This window comes from Mugil cephalus, chromosome 7, assembly GCF_022458985.1.
Source record: "Mugil cephalus isolate CIBA_MC_2020 chromosome 7, CIBA_Mcephalus_1.1, whole genome shotgun sequence".
NCBI classification, from domain to species: domain Eukaryota; kingdom Metazoa; phylum Chordata; class Actinopteri; order Mugiliformes; family Mugilidae; genus Mugil; species Mugil cephalus.
The window spans coordinates 20,362,226-20,390,055 of NC_061776.1; the positions used below are offsets into that span (position 1 = coordinate 20,362,226).

General features: G+C 40.8%; 2 protein-coding genes across 3 annotated transcripts; one reads left to right on the forward strand and one right to left on the reverse strand.

The window, feature by feature from the left end:
* Window positions 1-125: 125 nt before the first annotated feature.
* On the reverse strand, window positions 126-14,103 carry hfm1 (helicase for meiosis 1). Of its 2 annotated transcripts, none has more exons than XM_047589195.1 (40): window positions 13,997-14,103; window positions 13,095-13,170; window positions 12,889-13,004; window positions 12,289-12,598; window positions 11,445-11,770; window positions 11,120-11,161; window positions 10,952-11,022; window positions 10,698-10,830; window positions 10,284-10,435; window positions 10,057-10,134; window positions 9,625-9,780; window positions 9,341-9,541; window positions 9,118-9,206; window positions 8,957-9,000; window positions 8,652-8,753; window positions 7,641-7,786; window positions 7,427-7,521; window positions 6,662-6,795; window positions 6,497-6,544; window positions 6,271-6,351; window positions 6,103-6,194; window positions 5,694-5,800; window positions 5,551-5,598; window positions 5,303-5,400; window positions 5,077-5,211; window positions 4,805-4,890; window positions 4,502-4,585; window positions 3,766-3,923; window positions 3,491-3,594; window positions 3,046-3,219; window positions 2,824-2,889; window positions 2,453-2,577; window positions 2,154-2,236; window positions 1,941-2,053; window positions 1,773-1,841; window positions 1,323-1,631; window positions 1,130-1,211; window positions 881-986; window positions 518-663; window positions 126-364 (listed from the first exon to the last, which is right to left on the reverse strand). In XM_047589195.1, exons 2-40 carry the CDS (start codon window positions 13,163-13,165, stop codon window positions 310-312), a joined length of 4,635 nt encoding a protein of 1,544 aa, XP_047445151.1. In that variant the 5' UTR covers window positions 13,166-13,170; window positions 13,997-14,103; the 3' UTR covers window positions 126-309. The 2 variants fall into 2 exon arrangements, with proteins under 2 accessions (XP_047445151.1, XP_047445152.1); XM_047589196.1 differs by having other exon boundaries at window positions 13,095-13,244; window positions 13,997-14,092.
* Window positions 14,104-14,638: 535 nt separating this feature from the next.
* znf644a (zinc finger protein 644a) lies at window positions 14,639-27,535 on the forward strand. The gene is made up of 6 exons (XM_047589536.1): window positions 14,639-14,934; window positions 20,641-23,077; window positions 23,433-24,026; window positions 24,732-24,857; window positions 25,708-25,810; window positions 26,849-27,535. Exons 2-6 carry the CDS (start codon window positions 20,644-20,646, stop codon window positions 27,042-27,044), a joined length of 3,453 nt encoding a protein of 1,150 aa, XP_047445492.1. The 5' UTR covers window positions 14,639-14,934; window positions 20,641-20,643; the 3' UTR covers window positions 27,045-27,535.
* Window positions 27,536-27,830: the final 295 nt, after the last annotated feature.

The following is a 27,830-nucleotide window of genomic DNA, read 5'->3' on the forward strand; positions in this document are numbered from 1 at the left end:
AGTCTACTTCCCGTGGTCCACACGTTACATTAGTGGGATAAACTGGCTTAAAATAACATTTTCTATTCAATTCTGATTAATATTTAACAAGTGAGAAGTTACTCCCAAAGAAAGCACTGAACAAACCAATTAAACAGCCTTTATTAAATAAACAATTGAATACATGCAAGCGAAATAGGACCACATTAGTAACAAGCATGAATGAATGCATTTGTGTTGACATGAAATCCCAACAGTCTACAACTCAACAAACACAAACCTCAAAGGTGAAAGAAAGAACAAATAAAGAAAGCCCTTCTTTCAGTACCTCTAAAATATACCATCAAATATGCCAAGGAAAGCTTCCTCCTCTTTGCTGTCGGTGCTGGATATATTTGTAGGTTAAAAAGGTAGAAAATGATAATCATTAATCATGTGAAACAATAGCCTTTAAGTGAAATTGTATTGCATATTAGGTTATTTCATCATTCACCAGTTAAAAGCATTTATAAATAAAAGTTATGTTATTATATTGTACCTTCTGTTGGTAAATGAGGTGCCTCTGGCTGCAACGTTTACAGGTGAGAAGAAATCCAGTCGTCTGGTCACTTGGGACCCATGGGGCTCTTTTAGGAGATTTTCTGGTGTTTTCACTATGACAGATTCACTAAAAAAGTTTGGCTTCTGCACAGAGAGAAAGAGAAGCAAAGAGCTACATACTACAGCCGTATTACATGAGTTCAGATTTCAGGTTAAGCTGTGTACAGGCTCCTTTCATTAGAAGTAACGACAGAATCAGAAACGTTGGTATTAATAAATTAGTCAGGCAGACAAAACTCCAAAAACGCTGCAAAAGGACAGTCGATCGTGTACACAAGCTAACGTCCACACACACACACACCTTTTTATTCCAGTCCAGTGTGACTCTTTTCTGTGGTGTGAATGTCTGACTGACCGGTGAGGGTCCCCGTTTTCCAACTGCAGGACTCACATTCGCTGAAATCAGCCTAAATCACAAAAGTATCACAGATGTTGTTAACTCAGTACGTTACCATTTGGGGTTGTGAGGTCACTGGTTCAATACGTTCTATGTCCCCGCAACTGCTATTCATTTTCTTGACAAATACTGTGCATAATCTTCAGGCCTCACCTCAGTGGTGTAGTGACAGAAGCTGAACAGGGTTTGGCTTGTGAGTAACCAAGGAATACTGGTGCTGATGTAGTAGTGAAGGCTGCACAAAAAACATGGGTTTGCTTATCGCAACTCCAACTGGTGGAGGTATAACCCCACATTATGTTTATGAAGGCTAGAGGCTGATGTATAAATGAAAAGTGTATCGTACCTGGCATGTTGCGCTCAACACGCTGCTGGATCTGAGGTTTAGCTTTTGCTGTACGTGTGACCGAGGTCGTCTCGCAGGCACGCACCAAGTTCTCATCATCAAAGTCGCCCCAGTCGTCCCATTCATCTCCAAGGTCAAAGTTGACAGTTGGTATTTGAAGAGATGAAGCACTCCTGCAGAGAGCTCTCTGCTCCGTCACAGCGACGAGGTGGTTTGAACAAGCCAAGCCGGCTGTATCGATCCGGTTTGGATGCTGCTTAGAGTTCTGACTCCCACAACTCATTTTTGGCTTCATCCACGCAGAGGAACCTGAACACAGATGGAGTCAAAAGGCTTTCAGGGAATATGTATAGTTTATTCATTTATTATTAAAACATACGTGGACAAACAACAACTTGTTCTAAACCATGTGATCATAATTCCTGCAGTATGAGACGTGTTTAACAATACGTTGAGGAGGAGGAGGATGGAGAGCAGCAAGGCTCTGGTCAGACTCTCCCACCACATAGTCATCACGATCTAAAAAGAAGGGAAGGAGAGCTGGCAATGATACACACAGGATACACAAATGATACGGCTGATGCACTTTACAGGGATCTACTACGAGTCGTTGTTTACCCCCGTCAAGGTCGTCCAGACAAATTATGTCTGGCAGTTGAGCAGAGTCTTCACCAGTCAGGTCAGCGTCAGAGCGAAGTCTGGCCAAGGAGTGATAGGAACTCCCTCCGTACCTTCAGATCAAACAAAACGACGTCGTTAGGACTAATGACTAATTTTCAACTGATATTTAAAAACTTAATGTTTCAAAATAAATCTCTGAGCCGCGTCTACCAGGAAGCTGGAGGGAGCATCTCTTTGGGTTTGTAAGCAAACTCCTGCATTCTGACAGATACAGACTCCTCATTCATTTTCATCTGTGGAAACACGACAGAACAGTTCATGTATTTTAAGGGAATTATGCATATTTTATCTTAGCTGCGATGTTTTTTTTAGGTTAAATATACTAAATGAGCCTAGCTTGAGTGATATAACCTCTGCAACACAACACACTGAAAAGTCACTGAAACTTAATCCACTGTGACAATTAAACTGTTAAGCACATAAGATCCGGGCTTGTTTTTCTTGTTCACCTTGAGTCGTTTCACTGGGGTGTCCACAAGTGTGTCACACCTGCTCCTCAGGTCTTTCAAATAAGAAGAGAAACTGGAATCTTGACTCACTGACCTCTTTCGTGCCACAGTTACACCTACCTTACCTTAGACAAGACACACAAGCACTTACACAGATTTGCACAAAAAGATCTTTGTAATATTGACTGACACAAAGGCAGTGGTAAATACATAAACAGGGTTTCTGACTGAATGTAACAATGCAAAATACACTTGAATTTAAGACCTTTTAAGGCCTGAAATCAGGATTATCAAACTTTAGACTCTTTAAGACTCCATGGAAACGCTGACATATGATATATTTACAATATAATACACATACACATACTCACAACAGTCGTGGGCACAGAGATTCTTATTCTTGCAGAAGTGGTTGCACTGTCTCACATTTCCTAAATCTATTTGCAAAGACAAAAAATATTCATGTTTTCTTTGGAAGAAAACATGTCAATTTCACAGCACATCATCAACCAAATCATCAGTAAAAAAAAAAAAAGAAAAAAAAAGAAAAAAGCCACAGCGTAGCAGTGCTGCAGTGATGCCTCGGTTTTTACCAGATGTGACATCTCCCCTCTGGGTCGCAGGCTGATTTGTTGACAGTGGTTTCAGCGCAGAGCGCTGTGGACTCTGTCCAGCATGAACGGGTCCTATGTTGTATGGATTTCCAGTCTCAAACCTCTTGGCTGCAGAGTAGTACACACTGAACTTCTGCTGGATGTCAATGCCCACTACAGAAGAGGAAAGGGCCTCAATGTAAAGTAGAAGCTTCTCTAAGCAGCACAGTTTCTCATTCACACCAAAGTAGGACCTTAAAACATACAGTTATAATAGTAAGCTCAGCTTATTCTTATACTACACTGCACAGCCTAATGTTGAAAGGGCATAGTGAATATATTGTGGCTCCACTCTGTGATATTCTTTTGGAAATGTTATATAATATAATACATGAATTAATTTTGTGGAAAAAATTCTATGTAAATTGTGAAGGTAGTGATTTACCATATTCTGAGCTGATTAGATTGACACTGATCTCCTCCCCCTTCGAGGCCTTTGCCACATCAATCTTCTTCGACCAGCTGCCACTTTTCAGCAGAACCACATCCCTGAGAAAAAAAAAACAAACAAAACAAAAATTGATGAAAATCAATATACCATATACGGTTTAGACACGTTCTCAGGCCAGATTGTGTTTTCTCCTAAAACAATGTTTTGTTAGGAAGGAAAGATGAAGAAATATTGCTGAGAGCAATAGACACAAGCATCTTTGGACTCACGTGAGTTTCTGCAGGAAGACTACAGTGTTGTCAGAGTCTGAGATGATCAGAGAGACATGGTGGCGGTTTTCAGCTGTTCTCCTCGACAGCAGCTGCGCTTGGTTTTTTAAGTTCACCTTCACCACAAGCTCTGCTGTGGCACTGCTGTACCTGGGAAGCTATGAAATGTAACAAGTACAGCTTTAGAGAAAAGGGGCTTGAGAATGACAGATGTAGTTGGAGTGGCACACTTACAAACAGGCTATTTTGAGGAAAGGAACCTGACATTTACTTTTGACTGATGAGGATTTATACCCCGAGTGTACTAAACTAAACTAAACTAAACTAAACTAAACTAAAAACCAGGCAAGATTTGACCTCAGTTCATCACACCCTTAAAAGCCAAGGTAATGTTTCCTGGAACTCAAGGATGAAAATCAAGATCACTTAGAGCAAGTCTGAGAAAAAAAAAAATGAATTGATGTAGAAAACGGTCCACTCAATTTGTATTTTTGGTGTTTTGCTTAGTCAAAACATTCCTCAATATTCATATCAGACCGACCGTTGGAGAACAAGTCTAATCTTTAATACAGATCACCAAAGCTGTCTTTCTTGTTTAATCACAAAAGCAGCAGCACAAAAAAACAGAGCAACACAACTGAACCTCAAACATTAGTTTAAAAAATCTTTCTTCGTAAAGATTTTAACAAACATGGAAAAGATATATGACAAACACTAGAGTCCGCTGTCTGTTTACCTGCTCCAAAATAACTTCATACTTTGGGAGGTGAATGACAGATTCTCTGATTTGATTTCCGAATGGTGGATGTCTGTTGAGAATCTGAATAAGGAATGAGAACAAAATATATCACAAAAGACTTTAGACTGTTATTATTTCAGATTAGTTTTTATCTGTTTGTGAAGGCGTAGAGCTTCAGGAAGTGCTTTTTATTAACTGAGTAGTTATAAGATATATAATTTTTTATTTTTTTTATTGATGTTGACTATTTTAGTACAATCTGAGTGTTGGGGAAGCAGTGACATCATGTCACAGACTGACCAGCTCAAGCTCTCTGGGGTTCGTTTGCTCTATTTTTTCGAAAGTGGTGAGTCCAGCGTTCACCATGGCAGTTGAAAGAGAGAGGCCTGAAATACACACAGTGTATTATTATAAACTACATGTGTATCTGACATACAGAATATTGGGAACATCAATAAATCAACCACGTAAAAACAATGTAATATTTCATCTGTAACAGATATAAAGAGTCTCAGCTAAAAACCCTACACCATCCATACATGAATAGAGTTGGGACATAGCAATGAACCCACCTATCTTGTCGAGCTGTTTGGACACAAAGGGTGAGTTTTCCCAAAGCTTGGCCCTAAAGCACTTAGCCAGGATAAGGGAGTTGAGCACGACACAGAAACCAGTCTTGGATCGTTGAATCAGAAACTCAGAGAGACCTGAGTAGGATTGGATAACAATCACAAAAACAGTATGCGCGTGTGTATAGATATATTTTCTAATCCAGTATGCACTTTGTTTCAAACGTACATTTGCTGATGCGCATCCCAATCCTGAAGATCTTTGCCATGTCCTGTGTTAGTCCAAACTCTTGAATTGGGATGGAGCCCAACTGAGCCTGAATCAAGCTACACGACAATAAATACACACATTCCATAAAAAAATCTATAATGTAAAATCAATTGAAAAATAAAATTCATAAATCATTGAATCATTAAATTCTTCTGATTCAACACTGCTTCTCCTCAGGGAATACACTGAATGAATAAATGACCTACCAGTTCACTTTCATCTCACTGGTTTTGATCTTTCCTTCAAGGGGAAATCTGTAAAATACATAAAAATGACAATGGCTTGTTTCATTTTCTGCCACTACAGCTGAAAATGTTTATGATGCTGTTGATCCTGCGCAGTGTCTGACCTGATGGTCACCCTGTTCGTGTCCCTGTTCAAAGTGTTTAGGGGCCTTTTCTCATTCATTCTCAACTGAATGTCACTGAACTCTCTGCTCCTCGAGACCAGCTCGACCTGTGCACACAGCAACCACCTATGATCTGATCTGCATGAATGTTTTCTTAGCAATGCCTTTATAATAAATGCCTTCGACAAAAAAACACTGTTATGGAAGACCATGAAGGCAATGTCACATAAATGAAAGTCACGGTCACTTTTGGATTAAGGCTTGTACAACATTATACTGGAAGAATCCAGCTGACCTTAGTTTAGTATATTTGGTATGTTGGCAGAAAGGACTACAGATAACACCTTAAAGTTCGAGACAGTCTAATGGCACAAAATGCAAAATACAGCATATTTTAATAAAAGCCTACCAGGTCAGACAGGTTCTCAGTGCCGGCCACTTCACTGAACTGTCTCATGGTGTCAAAGGCAACACAATACCTAGCCATCAATCTGCCACCCTCTGCATGGAACAAAAATAAAGTACAATTTCATATCTTGGAAATTATGCCCAACATTTTTAACCAACTGCCATCTACCTGTTGGTTTGATGTTGATATCCTCATCCATATTGATCAAACCAATGGAGGACAGAGAGTTGAGGTTCTTCAGACACAGTTCTGACGACAAGAGAATAATCAGAAAGCCTAAACTTCAAGAGCATCAGCAGTGTGCACAATTATCAACAGGTACAGGTGTGATGTAAAGTGGTAATTTTCCTAACAACAGCATGCAAAATCCGGAGGGAAAACATTTGTTACTCACCTTGCAGTTTTGCCTCTATCCCATATCTGTCTAAGTTGGCAGAGAAACCTGAAAAGAAAATCAAGATAAACTAACGGCGGCCGGTTTTACATACCGCAGAACGGGTTTGCAACAGAGCTGTTTAAAAACTAATTCAGATGGGTGATCGTGGTTTTGGGCTCCGACCGTAGTGTGTCGGGTTCTTGAGGGCTCTGATGTAGAGGAAGGTGGAGCGGATCCAGTCCAGAGCCATGTTGACATCGCTGATGGTGTGGAGAACAATCTCAGCGTTCAGGTGCTCCACCAAGTGACTGTGCAAGCTGGTGAAACACAGCATAGTCACACAGTATGTACTTATAGTTAGAGATCGACCGATACAGATTTTATTTTTTCACATGAGCCTTGGCCGATGACCGATACGTGCTGCTGATTTTTCTGAGCCGATATTTGGAGCCGATACTGCTTTTTCTCCATAAAAATGACGCAATGATAACAAATGTTACAAGTTTCAATTTAACCAAAAACATAAACATTTACTGAACTCAAAGAATATTTAACGCTCTTATGCATACAAAATAAACAGGTAAAATAGGTAGAGACATTGAGTGTATATACTGAAGCACAAGCATTTCCAGTTCCCAGTTCTGAACACAATCTGTTAGTGGGGGAGGGGCAACGTATGGGCTGCACGGGTCCACAGCATCTCCAGCAGCACAAGGACATGTCTGTCTGTAAATCTTGATGGGGAATATATATATATATATATATATGTGTGTGTGTGTATGTATGGCATACGCACCGAATACTGGCCGATGCCAATACCAGTAAAAAACACAAATGTCGAGCTCTACTTATAATTCTACTACTGATACAATTTCTCTCTTGTGTATTTGGGTGTGAGACAGCGAGAGGAAGACATCTCTCAAACCAGAGAGAAACTGTTTGTAATACCTGCTCTCAATGACCTCGACGCCATTCATAAGCTTCATGTACTTGTCTCTGGTTTGAATCTTGGTCATGATCACTGCAGTAGCTGATGTGTCAAACTAGAGGAAAAAAAGGTTTTAGAGTTTTAAAGTGTAGATATTTGCAAAAATTCCCTTAACAGAAAATAACTGACACAAAAGTGGCTTTTGGGGATTTCTGTTGGTGTTATTTTCATTACCTGTGGCCTCCCAGCCCGACCTATCATCTGGAGCAGGTCAGCCTCACTGTACTCCTCACAGGAGCCTGCTGTATACTGCACGGTGGACTTAATGACCACCAGGTGAGCTGGAAGGTTTACCCCCATGGCCAGAGTCCTAGTGGTAACTGGGTCAGTATAAATAAGAAACACAAATTTAAACCCTCACACAACACAGAAGAAATCTGATTGGACCAAATTGGACCAGGAGTAGTAACATTTTCTGACTGGGTTTGAGTGTGAAGCAAATGTGATACACTCAGTTTTAGTAAACATCAGCTTTAAAAAACAACATTATCTTTATAACAGATATAGAAATACTGTTTTTAACTGTCAACTTTGACCTAGAAGAAGAAAAGTTATTTCAATAACAAAAGAAGTTTGTTATTTCCATTTATATCATGACAAATATTGACCCAGTTACACTGATCAGGCATAACATTATGACCACGTTCTTAATATTGTGTAGGTCTCTCTTGTCTCCAAAAAAGTTGTGATTCATCAGAGAGTGGACATGGGCCTTCTGAGGGTGTCCCCCACTAACAACATTGTGTTAGTGGGGGCTTTTGGGTCCTATGGCTGGAGGGGGCATCCTGCTGGGGAGGGCTGCTGCCATCAAAGACTGTCATTGCTATGGGTTGGGGGTGTCTGGTCTGTTCTAGGTGGGTGGTACATGTCTAAGTAATATCTACATGAATACAAAATCCAAACGTTTCCCAGCAGAACAGTGAATTGTCACAAGAAGGTCATTAGTTGCTTCTCTTGTCAGTGGCTTTAATGTTGTGGCCAATCGGTTCACATCATCCTTGACGCAGCCCTGTGGTTACAAAGCTTGGGCGGAACTCTTATGATATGTCAAAATAATACTGTTGTAACCTGTTATACCTGTCTATCCTGTTTGTGTTTGACAAAGAAAATGAAAAAAAAATCATGTTGCACACTAAGCCGCATATCCTTTTACGGCACAAGATAAAAATTGTATTTGTGCCTCACAGAGGACGGGCAGGTCTCCCAGGGTGAAGGCTTCTTCAATTAGCTTCCTATCAGGCAAGTCAACTCCGGCATGGTGGTAACCAACTCCTAACATCACCAGATCTGGACCACAAACACAACACGAAGTTATGTTACATTTGGCCAACTAGTCTGTACTTATTCGGTGCAAAATGTATTGGATGTTAGAAACATAAACCAAGAATCTAATCCTGATTAAATTTATTAAATCATTAAAATAAGGGCCAAATTCATGCACGCAGGAAAATGAGTTTCAAGAGGGTTTAAAACTTTCACAGATACCTTACCTCTCAGCTTTGAATCAAGAATGGAGTTTGCATATTTCATTAACCTGCAGGGCAAAACAGATCACACAAGTCGAGCCGGACAAGCTGTAAGTAACTGAGCATTTTATGAAAAGTGGCGTAAGCATGAACATGCCACCACTATGAATAAAGAAACATCCCACCTTTGCTTGTGTTCGATGCTCATTATGAATCGAGCGTCCTTGGCCAGAACTGTCGCTGACTGCTGGACTCCTTTCCTCGTAGAACAAAACTACAGAGAAACATATTGATGAGACGACTCACTAATACACAACTGTTATCAGTTCATTAACTGAAACTGAGAAAGAAAGCGAGACCATTCAAAAAAACAACACACACATGACTTGGCCCAATTTCTACACCCACCACTAATGCAGGCTTCTGATCAGAGTAAGTCTGTATGATGTTGGCCATCTTGTAGTTAAGAGACAAGTCAAATTTGAACTCTGTTTGGTTTGGGCTGCAGGGAAATCCCAACACCACCTTCCTCAGCTTCACTGGACGGTGGCTCTCATCCATTTCCAGATATGTGGCAGGGCCGCTCTCATTCGACAGCCAGTCTGCTATCTAACAACAGTACACTGATGAACAATAGAGATACAGTCTGAACAGATACAGCAGGAAGTGGTAACTGACTCTCAGGAGCTTACATCACATATGTTGGGTATGGTAGCTGATACAGCCACAAATCTCATAAAGAGGCCTGCTTCTGGATTCTGTGACGTCCTGTAGCTATGCACTGCCTTCATCCTGCTCACCACAACTTCCAAGGTAGCACCACGAGTCGTGTCCTTCACCACATGCACCTGGAAAAACCGACAGCTGACTTTGGAAAACAGAAGGAGTGAAATTAACCGATCCTTTTTTATTATTGACATAAGTGAGAGCTCCTCTGAAATGTTTCTGTGCACACTGACAACACATACACCAGCACTGCTATTATTTCTAATGACTAACCATAAATAAAATGAGTCTGATGATGTGCCATCCCACAGTGTGTCGTAGTTAGACATTACCGTAGTTTCACCATTATGAAATAAATATCAACATGAAATATGGTTCCATGGGGAAAGCTCACTGACCTCATCGATAAGGAAGAGCCTCACTAGCTGCAGCAAACAGTTATCCTTCCATCTTCTCGTCATGCTGTCCCACTTTTCCTAGGGAAATACATGTAACGTATGAATGCGTAACATGCATAGTTATTCAAATAGGACCTTAGATATTGTTTCGTATTTCTGGTTCTAATCTTTCCTCTGCCTTAATTCTTGTTGCGTTCATAATTGCATTGCTGCAATGAGTTACACACAGGTGTAGTCAGAATAATGTGGGAGTCCTGTATCTCAAAGAAGTCGTCGATCTCTGTGTCGCCGGTCAGCTCCTTGCAGATCAGACCCAGAGGACCAAACTTCTTCTTCCAGCTTTCAAAGCACTGACTGCAGAGAGCTTTGATTGGTGCCACTGGTGAGAACAAACAATGAATCAATTTACTTCCTCAAAAATACCATAAACAAAAAATCACAACATGCTGGAAATTACATTCTTGAACTAGTCAGAAGAAATATGTGCAAAGTGTGATTGCAGTCAGGTGTAATGTATCAAACTGCTGTTTGTCCTTGCTTGCAATGACAATATGTAACATCTCAAGGAGCAATGTCAACTTCTTTGTGCTGGGGCTTTAGTGGTGCTTAGCAGCTTATACTCAATGACACCGCATGCTTACTGTATACAGCTTTGACATCTCTCCAGGGTTCTGCCGTCTCCATTAGGAGGCGAACGATGGCCAGTTCAAACAGCACCGTTTTACCAGATCCAGTAGGAGCACATGCCACGAAGTTCTTACTTGTGTAAAGAACCTGTGACAAACCAAATACACGTGTACTCCAGAGACACACTGACAGTTCACTTTGACAGGTTATGACAAGACATTCAGATTCCCTTGAATAAAAGGCTTATTTATTTCTTTAAAATGCTTACGTCATCTAGAGCTTTGGATTGAACGTAATTGAAAAAGGGGAACTCGCTGAAGACAGATCTGAACTTGACTGCTGTGTAGCATGTTTCAGGAAATCAACCCAGTTGTGTAATTTAGGATTCCAACATAATTGTCCTGGTTTACGCTACTACTACTAACACAAAGGATACGTATTTCAGAAACTGGTCGCAAAACTCCAGACCCTGAAGACCCTAAATATCAGAGCAGACATATGACACACATTCAATTATTTTTTATATGGAACATATAACCTTTTCTTTTCACCACCTAGTGACCAATACGTTTCATTACAATGAAGCAGTCAATGGGGGGAGCTCACCTCATTTCACCTCATCACACACAAACACATTGTGGCAGCTGCTGCCGTGACTAGACATGGGCATACTCATTAGCTGCAACACTTTACAGAAGCTATATGAGTGATATTTGGTGAACCAGCAGTACACAATGAGCACAGTGGCTGCAGTGTAACACCTTGTATGTGGAGCGGCTGAGGCGTCAGGGGCGGAACGAACGCTCTCTTTGTGCCCTTGTCCTGCATCTTTGCATGTGCTGCCTGCTGGGGGGGTTGGCTAGTCGCTGCAGATGACTCCAGAGGAGGGGGTGAGGGAGGAGGCCTGGAGGGGAAAGGAGGAGCTGCTTGTCCAACTGTCGCCTGGGGCGGCTGAGGAGGAGGAGGAATTGTCGTCATGGTAACGTGACTGAGAAAAGTTTGAGGTCGGGATGTTGTCTGGCTGCTGCTGAGGTCATTTGAGTTTGACGAGTCACCTCCACTGGTCATCACCTGAGCCTTAAACAAGCTGTTGTGAGAGGGAAGGAAAAAAAAACTGAAAGTGAAGGAAGGTACAAGGGGGAAGACTATTGTTGCTGCAGCACTTTTGGAGGTTAACTGAAGAAGGCCTGGCTTTCTGGCCTGGCAACAAGGTAGAGATTGAGGTCAGCCTCGCATCTTGACATGTTTTTCTTATGAGGGTGTTGATGGAGCCCCTTTAACAATCTGAAGGGTCAATGAGTGAAACAACACTATATTAAAATCTAAAAAGCTGAGTTTAATATTGCAAATAAGATTTAACCTGTAAATTTAAGCATGCTTTAATAAGGCTTTACGTCTGCCCCTAAGGAGAAAATTATTTTTTTGACCTGTTTTTTATACTCATATCAACATACATATCAACCATTGGCAGCAAAACGATTTGTAATCGCTTTGGCTGCCGTGAACTGCAGATTTCTTCTCATCAGTATGTAGAAGAGGGAAAAACTTAAAACAATTCACACTCGCATTCATTTAATGTCAATATGACGACTAACTGACACTTGCCTTCTTTGCAGAGGAAGGCTTTCTCTGCAGTCCAGAGGCAAAAATCGGCTGATGGTCACATGACCAGAGTCCTGCAGGGTTTCTTCTGCACCTCTGCCACTCTGACAGCCACCCTGAGAGTAATCGCTGAACCCCACACCTCCCCAACGATCATCACATCTTCTATTGGTGGTGGTGCTGCTGCTACTTTGAGACTCCTCAATCTCATCATTGTTAGGATAGTATGAACTGTTGACTTTCGATGGTAAGCCCTTAAGGCCAACTATTCCTTTGAAAGGAGGTAGAAACGTCTTGGGTTTCTGTGAAAAACCTGTCGAGTAATATTGGAGAGGGAGGGAGATAAATCAAACTACGTGCTACTTCTTATTGTGTTTCATTGCTTTGATGAAATGGGAAGAAAAAAAAAAACATTACAGCGTGAAAAAATGTTTTCCTGGTTTGGGCAAGTAAAGACATTTTGGAAATGCTTCCCAGTCTATTTGTGCTATTGTGTCAGTGGGTCACACAGTTAAATTTAGTAAGGCTTCAATAGTCCAGATTCTAAGTCATTTACTCAAGTCATGTGAAAAGGAATTCATTCTAATACAGAGAACAACACACTGTATAGTGTAGAGAGAGACTCTGCCTCCTCCTGCATATCCTGAGTGGATGGAATATGTGTGAGAGACGGAGGCGCTTCCAGCTGCCACGCACTGGCCTCCTGGTGCAGTGGCTTTCTGTAAAAGACAATCCAGAGGGACAGACATGAATTCTGCCGAGAGATCAAGACAACAGGAGGATGATGTAGTTCATCTATTTGTACTCACACTCTGTGGACTATGGGTTTCTCAAAAAACAGATTGTCCAGGGACATGGTCCAGTTATCAGCGTCCATCATCTCACCTGATGATGCAGGCACTCATACATTTAAATACAAAGAGGACCAAGACGGTCATGGCTCTTATTTGGGACTTTGACTCGAAGACAAAAACAAACAAGAAACACTTACAGGCGCATTAGCTTAATGAGAGATAAAGTCTGTGTTCATGCCCTCAAGTGCCAATTGAACACTTAGTGATGATGTTACATCACGATTAAGAAGTGCAGACAGTTTGAAGGACAAAATGAGACAATTCCCCTTTAATAACGAGAACAAGGTCAACACCTTGGGCCGCTTTTCAGGTTGTTCCGTTTTTGTGTGTGTGCGTGTGTTCATGTCAGGCTTCTGCCATCAAGGAGTGTCATTGCTGTGGTGGGTGTGCCTGGTCTGGTCTAATGCCAGGGCAAAAAATTTGGCAGCAGAACACTAGCTTGTCAGAAGATGGTCAATATTATTTACTTCAGTAAATAAGCAAAAGTAAATCAGTAATTTAATATAAGTGGTTTGAATGTTGTGGCTGATCGGTGTATAGCTTATGTAGTTAGCCACAATGCTGCTAATTTGGCTATAGCATTTCACCTATGACGGAACTTATTTATAAGAATATTATCAACATGCAACACCTATTGAACCGAGGAATATGAAAATACCTTTCAGATACCCTTTGTTTATAAATAAATAAATAAATTGCTGCTTTTATGGGTGGCCACAGTGCAGATAACTCAAACTAGCTAACAACCTGCTAGTAACTGTCAAACTCGTAGTCGTTTTAATTGTCAAAAATAATAAATTAACCTCGTATTCAATAGACTTATAGTTTCCCAATTCACCCTTGACTACTCAACTCACCTGTGATATTAAATTTATTCTACAAACATTCAGAAACTGTTCAGACAGGTCTTCAGCAACCCTTGACCCCACCGCTACGTTTTATCTTCGGGCCTCTTCACCACATCAGCTCGACACTGAGCCACCAGTCAAGAACAACTTTATTAACACATTTTCATTTTGACAAAACAGTTCAGAGTTAGCCGTGGCTACAGACTCCAGTCTAAACAAGCCATTTAATTTACATTAAATTAATGTCAGACTGTGCATATTGCGTTGAAACCATAGTCCGTGGTTGAAACACGGTGTGTTTTCTCTTTAAACCACGCGACATGGAGAATGACTGAACCGGCTAATCAGCGGCCACGAAGGCAACAAAGACCTGAGAAGACAACCATGGGGGGATAGTGGGAACATCTCTCCTGTGTTGGCACACAATTCTTGCCTGTGCGCTAATGACAACTTTAAATACCAAAACCAAATGCGTCCTTTAAAAAAATACAAACCCAACAGTAACTGAACTTCCAATGTATCTTATCAATTAAAACGGTGATTAACCGCCATCACCCTTAAAAAAAATCTGCTACCCAAAGAGATGGTCATTAACTCCTGTTTTATGCCTCCTATCTGGAACGAACCATTTCAAACCTTTCGGGGGGTGCATGGCGCCGACTTGCAACAATACGTGGCGTGATTATACGAAACAAAAACTTGGTTGGTGTTTTAATAGTGTCTGTTTTACAAAATACGTAAACAATTAGACGTAATCGTCCGTTCAATTATTTGATCTGATACAGTGGAGCCAACGGAATGCACGATTACCCTTACAAAATAGATGATCTGTCCCACACCAGACCACCACGGAAAATGGCGACTGTGAAATAGATGGAAGACGAAAGTAAAAAATTATTCAATGCAGCGTTTAAATTGTGCCCTGTGTCCAACCACGCCGCTCAGAGGTAACGTTTGTTTGTTTTTCATAATTTTACTGATGTCTGTATAGTGAGTACCGAGGAGCGATTGTCGTTAGCTGTAGTTTAGCCTGAGGAATAGGTTTTGGTATGGAACAGCCTTAATGGAATGGTCTGCAGCTCCTGCAAGCAGCATCCAACAACACAGCGTGATATAAACGCCAAAGAAAGGCAACGATATCTTTACGGGACATGGGAGTAAACGATCACATCTGCTCTGAAAGTCGCTACCTTTGAAAACATAGTCCAACGATCTTGGGTTGGTATATACCTGAACTACTGTGCTGAAAGTTTTAGCTCTATACAAATCCACAACCGCTCACCAAAAACCATTTAGGAGGTCTGTCCCTTTGCAGATTTGCTGCTGCTCTCTATGTTTTAGAAGCATCTTCGTCTGCCACAGGAATATTCACTTTGTATGACACTTTTATTGCCCTTCAAAATCCAGACCTATCTCTCCGTCGACCTTGTAGCCTTTTAAATGCTCACAATTAACCGTAGAAGCAAAATGTAAAGTGTATTTCATGTTTAGCACTATTTAGTTTCTTGTCAGTAAATTCTTGTTAAGCCTAAGGAGTGTCAATAGCGAATAAACAGCTATTTCAAATCAAGGAAGCAAAGTCAAAAAAAAATAAATAAAAATAAAATTAAAAATAGACTAATCATTTATACATAAAATAGTAACAGGCAATTATACACGCTGTTAAATTTTTGATATTTGCAAAGCACTGTACAAGATACATAAACTGGCTGTAACCAAGATGTTATGATCACTGCAATTTGCGTTTTTTGTTTTTGTGTTTTTTTCTTACCATTAAAAAGCCAAAGATATCCAGTTTTCTGGCGTTTCCAGCATTTCCGATAACTAAAAACAACAAATCTTCTAATGTAGTAGCTGTTGTAAAAGAGTCAAAAAGTCAAAATAGCCGACTACCCGTGATTCATTTTCTGCAGTGAACTAATCGTTTTATCCCTGTGCGGATTAGCAGCTTCTAGTGGCTGGAATGCACATTACATCCTAATATACAAATGTGATGATAGAGCAAGTCTATACTAAATAATTTTAACCATTAGCTACAGCTGAAGTGCAAATGAAAAACTAAATATTTAATATGTCAGGGGCATGTTCTCTGTATGGTTATTAACATTTTATCTAAATTAACGTTGACCATTTGCTGTAATCCTGGGTTTCACGGTTATTCGTAACATATGTTCTTAAAAACAAACATTTTGTTTGTAATAACTGGGAACTGTACACAAAATTAGATGACAGGAAAAATTCTTACAGGTGCAATCGTGCATTTCTGTTAATTTTGGAATTTCAAGTAGAGAGAATAATGCATGATTATCAAGATTCTTTAGCATACACTGATTCATTATTTTTAGCTTTTTACCCATTGTTTGGAGCGTAAACTGTATAAAGATGGATGTCGGAACAGCTTCTCAAAAGTGAAGTCAAAGCAAGTACAGCTCCCCCTGGTGGTTGGCTGTAATATTGGTCATAAACTCAACCCCCTCTACGTTAGTGGATGGTTAATTTTTGTTTCTACTTCCTGCTTCATTTTCAACAGTGGCGACTGAAACTTTTGCTGAAATTGGTCGAATTCCGCGAACACAAGTTAAACAAATATCTCCAAACCTCCTCAGTAACCATTTTGGTTCTTTATTGCAAATCCAAATCAATCAATTCGAAAATCACAGAGATGGAAGAGTAGCCAGAAAACACGCAACAACCAAACGGACCAGTCACAGCTCTGCTCTGCGTCGCCACAGCAAGTAGTTACAATTCAGGGGAGGTGCACTTGCACAGTGTAGTCCTCTCGGGGTCTGTGAAGGGGCCTTGCCGCAGAGGCTGATGCAACACTTTAGAAGCATGAAGCATAAATTACACATGAAGGGCCAAGGCCAGCATCTGAAAAACAACCCCACACCAATATCCCCCCTCCACCAAACTTCACACTTGGCACAATAAATAAAGACAAGTACCATTCTCCTGGCGACCGCCAAACCCAGAGTGGTCCATCAGATTGCTAGATGGAGAAGCGTGATTGGTCACACCAGAGAACGTCTCCACTGCTCTAGAGTCCAGTGGTGGCACGCTTTACACCATTGCATCCGGCGCTATGCATTAGACTTGGTGATGCATGGCTTGGATGCAGCTGGAAACTCACGAAACTCTCTACACACTGTTCTTGAGATAATGTGAAGACCACATGAAGTTTGGAGGTCTGTATTGATTGATTCTGCAGAAAGTTGGTGACCTCTGTGCACTATGCACCTCAGAATCCGCTGACCCCGCTCTGGCATGGCCTGCCAGTGACTGAGTTGTTGCCATTCCTAATCGCTTCCACTTTGATATAATACCACTCACAGTTGACTAGCAAGGAAATATCACGGCTGGGCTTGTTGTACAGATGGCATCCTATCACAGTTCCACTCTAGAATACACTGAGCTCCTGAGAGTGACCCATTCTTCTGCATGCCTAGGTGCTTCGTTTTATACACTTGTGAATGAAAATGATTGGAACACATGAATTCAGTTATTTGGATGGCTGCAATATAGGTCATAAACTCCACCCCTTCTATAGTTGGATTTCCATAGACGACCCTACCTCTACACTGCCCTACACCGCCCTACACCTCACCAGCTTTTTTTTAACTTCCTTTTCCATTGCTTAAGAGTGACCCCCGCTACCCAAAGTTTTGCAAGCTTTAGCCACACTCACGCTTGTTCCAACAACCAGTGAACGAAAGAAAACAAAACATCATGCAGTTATGAGCTTTCAAGCAGAACACAATGAACGTAATAAAAGATAAAAACTTAGCAGGGGACTGCGCCAACGGTGTAATGGATTCGAGGCAAGCTTCCTTACTGGCACTTCCTGGTCTGTGGCCATATATTGTGTCCTTCTCCTCATACCATTTCGGGACCTTTCAGTCAGCACCACTCGTATTGCTGTGCCCCTTGGCTACCTGATAATCGGCCTTCAATTTTTTAAGTTTCTCCTTTATTTGTTTTACCATCCTGATAAAGCCAAGCCATCTCAGAGGTTTACTACTAGTCAGAAACACTCATCTCTCTAGTCAAAACCAAAACATCCGACTTTGTACCTGGCGCTGGTTTTTTCTCTGACCAATCAGTGGTAAGCAGCGTTCTACATCACATTTTTGGCCCCAATTCACCTACTTTGGACCGACCACAGAGGAGGTACTAAAAAGTACCCAGAACAGTATCCCTTTGGCCTCGTTCCGCCCACCTTCTAGCAATTTAAAGTGGGCGGTGCGGGGCGGTGTGGAGGTAGGTAGTGCATGGAAATCCAGCTAAAAGTACCCAGAAAAGTATGTCACCTTCTAGCAATGGAAATAGCGATTTAAAGTGGGTGTGGCAGAGCATTGTGGAGGTAGGCCATCTTATGTTAGTAGATGGAATTTGGTAGGGATGCACCAATTGTGAAATTCTGTGCTGGTTATCTTTTATTACCTCCTGTAATAAAACATTAAGTTACTTGTTTTTCTTTGGGGTTGCCTGTAGGCATTTTTTTTTTGTTGCAGGCACCGACTAGTGTTTGGGTGGTGTTTTTACAGAGCAAGTCAGACAGATAGCACAGGTATAAATGACTCCCGCCGGCGGAGTCTTACTGGCAGTGGTTTGGACTTTCTTCATCCGTCCATTTGTGGATGGCTTTGAGATTAGATGTGTTAAAATCCTTTCTTAAAGTACAGCCTCTAGAAATATGGCTGGCATATGTATCACAAAGTCCATATCACAAATCTTTCTCAGAGACTGCTAAGTTCTGCCACCCAACTGACATCTTATTTCAGGAAAATGCACACAAAAATGCGGTGCACTCCCTTCAGTCAATAGAAACTCAAAAAAAGAGAGAGAGAGAAAAGGTCTCATTTCAGCATAGCACTCATGCAACAAACATCGGACACTGGCATCAGTCATGTCATGTTTTTGGCCGATGTTAATAAATGAGGCGAATATTGGCCGATACCAATGTTCACCTGATGTATCGGTGCATCACGGTGACCAGTATGCATTACATGATGTATCTAGAAGCTGTACTAATACACTTTGTCCGTGATACCTTTTTACCTACAGTTGACAGTGGCTGACCATCGATAAGCATTTGTGGACCTAGTTTTGGCCATCTATCCCGCAATGTTGACACTAGCTAGAGTCTAGACCACTGTCAACGCCTTTTCAGGAAATTTGGCATATTGAATTGTCGGCAGAACAAGATCACAGGCTGTCCACCTCAGGGAACTAGTTCACAAGAGGAAAATCGGAGGTGACAAAAGTTCAAGTGGTATGTGCTGGTTGGCTGTTGACTGTAGTCTTTGCTTTGTACTCAATCCCACAAATAATCTATGGTGTGCTGGTGTAAGAATTTATGTTTGTGCACTGGTATGCCGGTATAGCTTTGTAATTCTATGGCCAAAAAGCAAGTCAGTGACCTTTTAGTTGTATTGATTTTCTCTGCATGCTTCACATAATGACGAATGAAACTGAGTGGCTAATGTTGAAGTTGAAGTTATGGAGTTCAGATATCATCACTAAGGCCCCCACCGCTAAAGCCCCATTCACATCAAACGAAAAACTTGGGCCAACCTGGGGTTTTCGCGTGATGTGAAAGGGTTGACCGGGTTTTTGACCCGGGTCAAATGACACAGCAATCAATCCGTGATTTTATTGGTTCAGCTCGGCTCAGTTTCAATGTAAATATGGCCGCGTTGGTTCACTAATTTACATGACGACGTTGATGTACCTGCCTGTCACATTCTGATTTTGTCTATGGACAGACTCTCAGACTGTATCTTTGTAGAAGCTGCGAGCAGCTCAGAAGCTGAGCAAAAGCAGAGTTTTGGTCTACTCCCATAAGATCTCTGAAGTGCAGAGATTTTTGTCCATTTTGTCAATCACACAAATCAAATGTGTTGTTACACGGTGGTTAATGGAGTGCATAGGTGAATTAGCCCTTCACGGAAATCGCACCAGGGAATCATGATGTGAACTGTGTATGCGCGGCCGTGTTTATATACAGCTTGTATAGCGATATGGCATTTTTTTTTGTCAATCAATCAATCAATCATGGCAGGGCACTAGCAAGACTGTCAGATCCAAGAGCTGTTCTGCATCCGTGGAGAAGAGGAGATTTGGTGCCCTTAATGTGTAATAATGATGTGTAATGATGACGTTGTCAATGCAGTGACGCATGAGAAGGAATAAAAAAAAAAAAGGCATGCAGCTCTCACAGCTCAGACCCGGGACTGCTGGCGGGTCAACCCGAGTCTGAAAATCCTGTGTCAACCTGGTATTTTTGATGTGAAAGGGGTATCACTTACTGAAATCAATTACCAACATAGCAATAGATAGTTTGGCATGTCCATGCTCTTACTTTGTGTTTACATATTAAGTAAACAAACAATTGTCAATTCAAAATAGAGTGGTAATGGAGTACCACAGAATGCAATTGGACAAAGCTATTAACAGCATCGTATTTGAAAGTTTATCTTCAAAATACAGAGAAAACAAATCAAAAAGCCACTATGTTTCCAAGTTCTAGTACAGAGAAAGGCAACTGCCCAGATTAAAAGGTTTAAATTAAAACCTTCTGACGTTAATGGAATTTTGTAGTTAAACACTTGTGTTTGAGGGATATCTAAGAAGGCTTTTCTTTTCTTTTTTAGGTCATGGCATCTGAAATGTCATGTCTGACAGGTGTTGATGAAGATGACAAAGATGCAGACCCTGAGATCAATGCCCTCACACTCCTGCAGGAACCAGTGAGAATGGCACAAAAATCGGCCTCTCGTGCTGATTCTTTTGGCAAGCCTTCAGTGAAACAAAACCATGTTCTAGAGGTTCTGTCAACCACAGATATGTTGACTCCAGTTGGCCTTGGGAATGGACCATCTTCACATCAGGCTACGGAAGCCCATGAACTGAACAGCATCTCCACTGAGAAAGAGGAGGAAAAGAGCATTACCCCACTAAAAACTGTTCAGGAAATAGACACTGCAGGAATTTGGGGGTTTGACGTAGAGTCACCTGAGAACTCATTGGATAATTTTAGTAGCGCTAGCGACCTTCATTGGGACCCTCACAAAGAGTTTATGCAGTTTCTCTGGGAGAACCATAGTGATTCCCCCGGTGAGGAATCCAAAGAGGAAGTCACTCCTGCCAACAGCCAAAGGAGAAGAAAACGGAAAATGGACATGGTTGTCATGGTGGATCCCTCAGAAAACCTTTATCCTGATCTGAGCCCCAAGTCATCTGAGGAATTGTCTGATGCTGAGCCCCAGGTAGACTCCATTCCTGTCAGGAAAGTTCGAAATCCAAGGAACTTCTCAAAGTCACAATCGCCACCTACAGGGAAGCTTCAGAAGTATCCCAATGGAACTGTAAAGGCCATCAAGGAAATTCTTTATAGTGCACCTGCAAGAAATTCTCATGAGAACAGTATAAGTCATGGTCTTTCACCACTGAAAGGGAGACTCGCGCTAAATTCCCATTCACAGGGTAAACCATCGTGTTACTCTTGCTCAAAATGTAAGCTTATATTCAAGAAAGAGCATCATTTGCATCGCCATATGAAGTCTCATGTTGACCTTCCTAATAATGCGCCAAAGCCCTTTATATGCCGAGAATGCGGACAGTCCTTCAGACAAAGTGGTTCACTCATTGAACATATGTCCATCCATCAAGAAAAGAGAACAAGACTCACTGAAGAGACTAAAAGCACGAATGATAAGAAGAAAGAGGACAAAAAGTTTTTCTGCCCTCAGTGCCCATTTGGAACAAACTGCCCAAACGCATTTGTTCAACATGCGAAAACACATGAGAAGGACAAGAGAAAGTTTCGATGTGACAAGTGTAGCTTCAGAAGTTTGAGTGAGACTGAACTTAGGAGACATGACATTATGCAGCACACTATTATTACTGTTAGAAAGCAGGTCCAGGATGATGACCCTGAAATCTTCTCCTGTAACGTTTGTTCTTATAGGGCTTTTAGCAAAAATGTATTTAAGAATCATCTTCTGCGACGCCATCAACAAAGTTTTGAGGAATATCAAGCTGCACAGAAAAATGAACAACCATCTAGAAAGCAGCATGTGCCTCCTTGTAAAACTCCTGTTGAAGATGCAGAGTTCACATCTAAAATTTCAATAAAAAATCAGATTTCTTCTAAAAGAGCTTGTTCCCCTAATGAGTCCAATGACATTTCAGACTTATTCAAAAATAGTAAGATTAGAAGAGGTCCCAAGTCTCAACTAACAGAATCAAAACTCGACAAATCCATTAATGTTCTCCTGTCTCGACAAAGACATGGAAAGAAGACTTCAGAACAGAAGAAAGAAAGCAATAATTACAGTACATCTCTGCAGGATTCTAAAAGTGACAATGAGGGCTGTGATGAGTTGCCAGAAACGTTGTCTGTCAAGGTTGAAGATGTGGCTCTATCCCCAAATGGCCCAAAGTTGAACACAGGTTACTCAACTATGAGAAAGTCACCATCAAAAAGGAAGATGTCTACCCCATATCGCAACACCTCTGACCAAGACTCATGCTTCATTTTACCAAAACCGTTGCCAAGTCCCAAGAAAATAAACCAAGAAGACGAGATGTCAGACTATGATGAAAAGGACATGTTCCAGTTTAAGGATACAGATGGCAACACTAACCTGTTTGACAGTGACATGAAAAATGACAAACAAAACATCATTTACACCTATAGCAGAAGAATGTCCATGAGGGGTGCTCTGCAAGCATCTAAAAGGCTGTTTGAGAAAATAAAGACGGAAGAGCAAGAACAGAATGACACTGAAATCAAAGAAGAATGCATAGAAACTGAAGTATTTCAAGAAACATTTGAAGCCCACCAAATACCATTGGGGGAATCCCTTGATGATTTGTCAGAGTTGCAGTTGGAGTGCAAGAACTGTCCATACTGCCCCGCAGTCTTTGAGTCAGGTGTTGGGTTGTCCAATCATGTGCGAGGGCATCTTCATAGGGTCGGACTAAGCTACAATGCACGCCATGTTGTGCCTCCTGAGCAGGTGGCTTCTCAAGATAGGAGGCCACGAATTCGTCGAAAGATGTCTGCATTCCGGCGATTGAAAAAAGGTATTTGAATACTTTGTTATTGCCATTTATTTACAATTGAGCATTGAATCAAGAGTCATTGCTGAACCACAATATGGTGCCATCACCAAAGGTACAAATTAAAGCCCAGTTTATTTTGATTTATGTAAATGGGAAGGTTGGAACTAAATTTACACTTAAACCGAACTTATATTGTCCATCAGTTTACAACAGAAACAGAAACAAGCAGTTAGCCTAATTTCCATTCTGTTGACAAACAGAATTCCAGCCATTGTGGAAATGTCAAACAAGGGTTTCAACTGGTACACAGTTTAATGTATAAGGTTCTACTGGTTCAATGTTTTTGTTACTAATTCTATTCATTTGTGTTTTCCAGCATTACAGCTCCAGTCGGATTCTGAGACTGTGCAGGGCATTCATTCCTGTCCATTATGTGGGGACTCATTTGATAACAGGACTGGGCAGTCCAACCACATACGGGGCCACCTCAAAAAGCTTGGTAAAAGGTTTGTTACGAAGAACAAATCCCCATTGCTCTTACTCCGGGAGTTGATGCGTGACAAGAAGGAGTTTCAGCGAGCCGTTCAGATTCTGGGAAAGAGACGGAACCATTTCCAATATAGTGTTTCACCAAAGCTGCCCAGTGCTGATCGTTTCACGTTGCCCTCCACTGGAATCCCAAAAAGTAATTCTATTCCAAGCGTTTGCACTGATGCCAAACCACTGATGCCCACGTTTTCTCTAGCAGAGATCAAATCTGAAAAACGGCAACTGGAGACTAAGTTGGATGTTAAAAATTCACTCTCTGGCACAACTGCCTTGATAGGAATTCTGAAGAAAAGGAAATGTCAGGAAGATGCAAGACTAAAAGGATCTTCTCAGTTGTCAAGAAACATGTTAACAGTTTCTTCAAATGGTGAGCACAGTTCAGGATCAAGAGTTGTATCATCACTGCCAAACCCAATATCTGGTAAGTACTACCTCATCAAACTAACCCAATCAAATAGACCGAAAGTGGCATGCTAAACAGTTTACCCGATAAATTCTTTAAGCTTCTTAAATATAATTTAAGCCGTGGAATACATAAAATTTGAGAACGACGTAACACAAAAATGGTAAGGGTGAAAATTTGAGTGTTGTGCACACTCTCAAGTCTTGTTTTTGGAGAGCAATATTGATTGATTTTCATAGTGATAATCCTGATAAGAAAAATGTTATAGCAAAAAAATCTATATAATAACAAAAATATAAGTTATTTCCCACATGAAAATAGCTGCAAAATAGTTTTGGTGAAGAAAGTCAAAGGCTAATGAATGAAAAGGTTGAAGGTAAACAAAGATAAGAAAGTGTGTGACGAACTTGATATTCCAAAGCTCACACAGGGACATTTATATTTACATCACTTTGTTTTGAAGCAGACATTGGAGTACTGATCAGATCAGTACTCAGATTTTGTGTTAAGTGAGATGTCATCTGCATAGAGTGGTAGAATGACATTGTTAAACAGAAATAGAAAGGCGTGCTGCACCCAACAATGCAAACAACTCAATTCATTTGTCTTATTACTTAAATTGCAGTGAACATGATGGACCATCATAAAAAAAAGGTATAAACTGAGGCTGTCACGGTAGTATCGGTGCCTTTATTTACTTGTACTTTTTTTCTCTATTTACAGAGAAGGGCGAATTCAACAGGAAGGTGTGCATCCATTGCAATGCAACTTTCCACAGTGGGGTTAGCTTGTCAAATCACCTCCGAGCATATGCAAAAAGAAAAAGGATTGCCCTGCTTGAGGGAACCAGTAAGTGGCACTTCTAGTTACAGTGTTTGTTTGTTTAAACTTCTTAAAACAAATGTTCAGAAATAACAGTAAAAGTGTGACTATTATTCAATAACATCATTTTGTTGGACTTGCGTGTAGTGTAGACGCAAATGTCCATGCACAAAAGTGGATATAGGGCACCCACTGAAAGTGGGAAAGCTCTGATCCCTGTTGCTCATTTGCTGACTCAAATATTCATTCATTTTCATCAGCCATGTAAATTGCTTACTATGAATATTGTCTTATTTTCAAGGGAGAGAAAAAAGGAAATAACTGAGTGTTTTGAAACTCATACAAGCCTGATAGAGGCATGTCTTCACAAAAATCATGTGTCATCATGTTCCTGGTGTTGCTTTAGACAAAGTTAACCGCTGCAGAAATCTTACACACACTGAACCAAAACCAAAACTATCTGTGTGGCGATATCAAAAAGAGGCTGTGATGTCCAAATTTCAGTTATATTTAGTGCCCCCGTGGTTATTTGTGTCCTCCCCAAGGTAAGAATCTAGAAGGACATCAGTAAGTGAGACATTGCACAAGATTTTAATTGCTGAACGACCTCTTCTTGACAGAAAGCCTTCAGGACACACTTTTCTGCAGGCACAGATCATCTCACTTCCATCTTGTACAGCTAAGTCTTGTGTCTTAGCCGCATTAGACTGCAGAAGAGGCAGAGCATTCAACTCACTGGCACAAGGCCAAGACATGAGTATGGAAAAAAAGCTAGGGCCAGTAATGTCCAGACACACAAAGTGACCATTTCATGAACATAATATTGCGGCAAAATGTAGCATTTGCCATGTCCTGATTAGTAAATTCTGTTTTTCAGCAATTGACTGTAAAGCAGTCAGGCAACGCTCAAGGCCTGGCTCAAAGAAGAAGACACTGCCTTTACCCCAGACTCCAGAGGAAATGTACAGGCTCACCTGCAGGTAACTTCTTATTTCATTTTTTTTTTTTTTTTTTTGCTTTCTTTATTTCATTAATAATATACTTATCATCCCTCTTTTTTCTAAGATGTTTTTTCTCTTTGGCGGCACCTATGGCAGTGAACAGTAATTGCAGATGTTTTTCAACCTCCCTTAAGATCCAAACAGCCTGTACATACACTATATTGCCTCACTCATCCAAATAACTAAATTCAAGTGTTACAATCACTTCCATGACCACATGTGTATAAAATCAAGCTCCTAGACATGCAGACTGCTTCTACAAACATTTGTTAAAGAATGGGTCGCTCTCAGGAGCTCAGTGAATTCCAGCGTGGTACTGTGATAGGATGGCACCTGTGCAACAAGTCCAGTCGTGAAACTTCTTAGTTACTAAATATTCCACAGTCAGCTGTCAGTGATGTTATAACAAAGTGGGAGCAATTGGAAACGACAGCATCTCAGCCACAATGTGGGAGGCCACGTAAAATGATAGGGCGTGGTCAGCAAATACTGCTGATGCTGAATGACTTGGATGAGCGAAGATGGTGTGGACGAACATAACTGACCTGCACAGAGTCCTGACCTTAACCCAGTAGAACACCTTTGGGATGAATTAGAGTGAAGACTGTGTCTGACCTCACAAATGCGCTTCTGGATAAATGGTCAAAAATTCCCATAAACACACATAAACCTTGTGGAAAGCCTTCCCAGAAGAGCTGAAGCTGCTATAGCTGACGTCATATTAAACCCTATGAATTAAGAATGGGATGTCACTTAAGTTCATGTGTGTGTAAAGGCAGGTGAGCAAATACTTTTGTCAATATAGTGTATCATCAGTCAGTTGAAACCAAGTTACTTACAATCTCTAGCAGACAGATGACATCAGCTGCTGATTTTACATCATTGTCCAGATGCAGGTTTCATCACAAATGATAATCTGCTTGTTGGTGTATTTGTTTTTTGTCTTTGAAATAAGTGCAGACAAGTGTAAAGAAAACTGACAACTCATCCCTTGTTGTCCTCTTATTCACTGCACAGGTTCTGTGACCTCGTCTTCCAGGGCCCCTTGTCGGTCCAGGAGGACTGGATTAAACATTTACAGAGACACATTATGAACACTAGTGTCCCCCACACTGGACTAGGCATGGTAGAGGTCACCTCTCTGTCGACAAACCCCCCAACCCTCAAGACTGATCAGGACAGCTCTTTGACAGTCACACATGCTGCATCATGAGGCCAGTCCAGTGGGGACATTTTTAGATTTCACTAGACTGTATGTGTATGTAAATTGGATGTTCTTTCACTTTACTTTTTTTTTTTTTTTTTTTTTAGTCGATGAACTACTGGCCAAAAGTACAATATTATTCAGCGTTAGAGATATTGTACACATTTGGACAGATGGAAAAGTGAATTATTTTGGATATTGTTACCTTTGTCTGTTTTTACATGGTCCATTTGTATGGATTACAATTCCAAGTGGACGGACTGTTTTCTTGTTTTATGCAGTAATGTAGTGTGGAATCCATTTCTAATGAAGACAACTTTTACCTCAGATTTCTCATGGTTTGAGTCAGTTTTTGGTCAGAATTTGGGAGCACATCTCTTCTGTATCAATATTCACATAAAACAAACAGATCATGTTTCCTTTGTGCTGCATCATGTTCACATCAAAACCCACAGTCTTTTTTTTTTCAGGCCAGAGTTACTGAGATAAATCTTTCAACTGAGCGTATGATAAGAAAACAATGTCTGCAAAGTTGTTATGCATAGAAAAGTGTTTTATAGTATTTCAGTAACTGCATTGTTTCTAATACAAAATTTAAACTGAAGGTGGTTGAGGAAAAAAAAAAAAAGAAGACCTAACACGCACAGCCCGTGCTGACCATGCCCTTCATACATGTCACCTATATTTAATGTTTAAATATACTGTTTTGAAATAATTTAATTTTAAATGTACTATATCACACAGATACGATGCTTAAAACATTTGTGTTGTTCTAAATAAAAAAAAAGCAAAGAA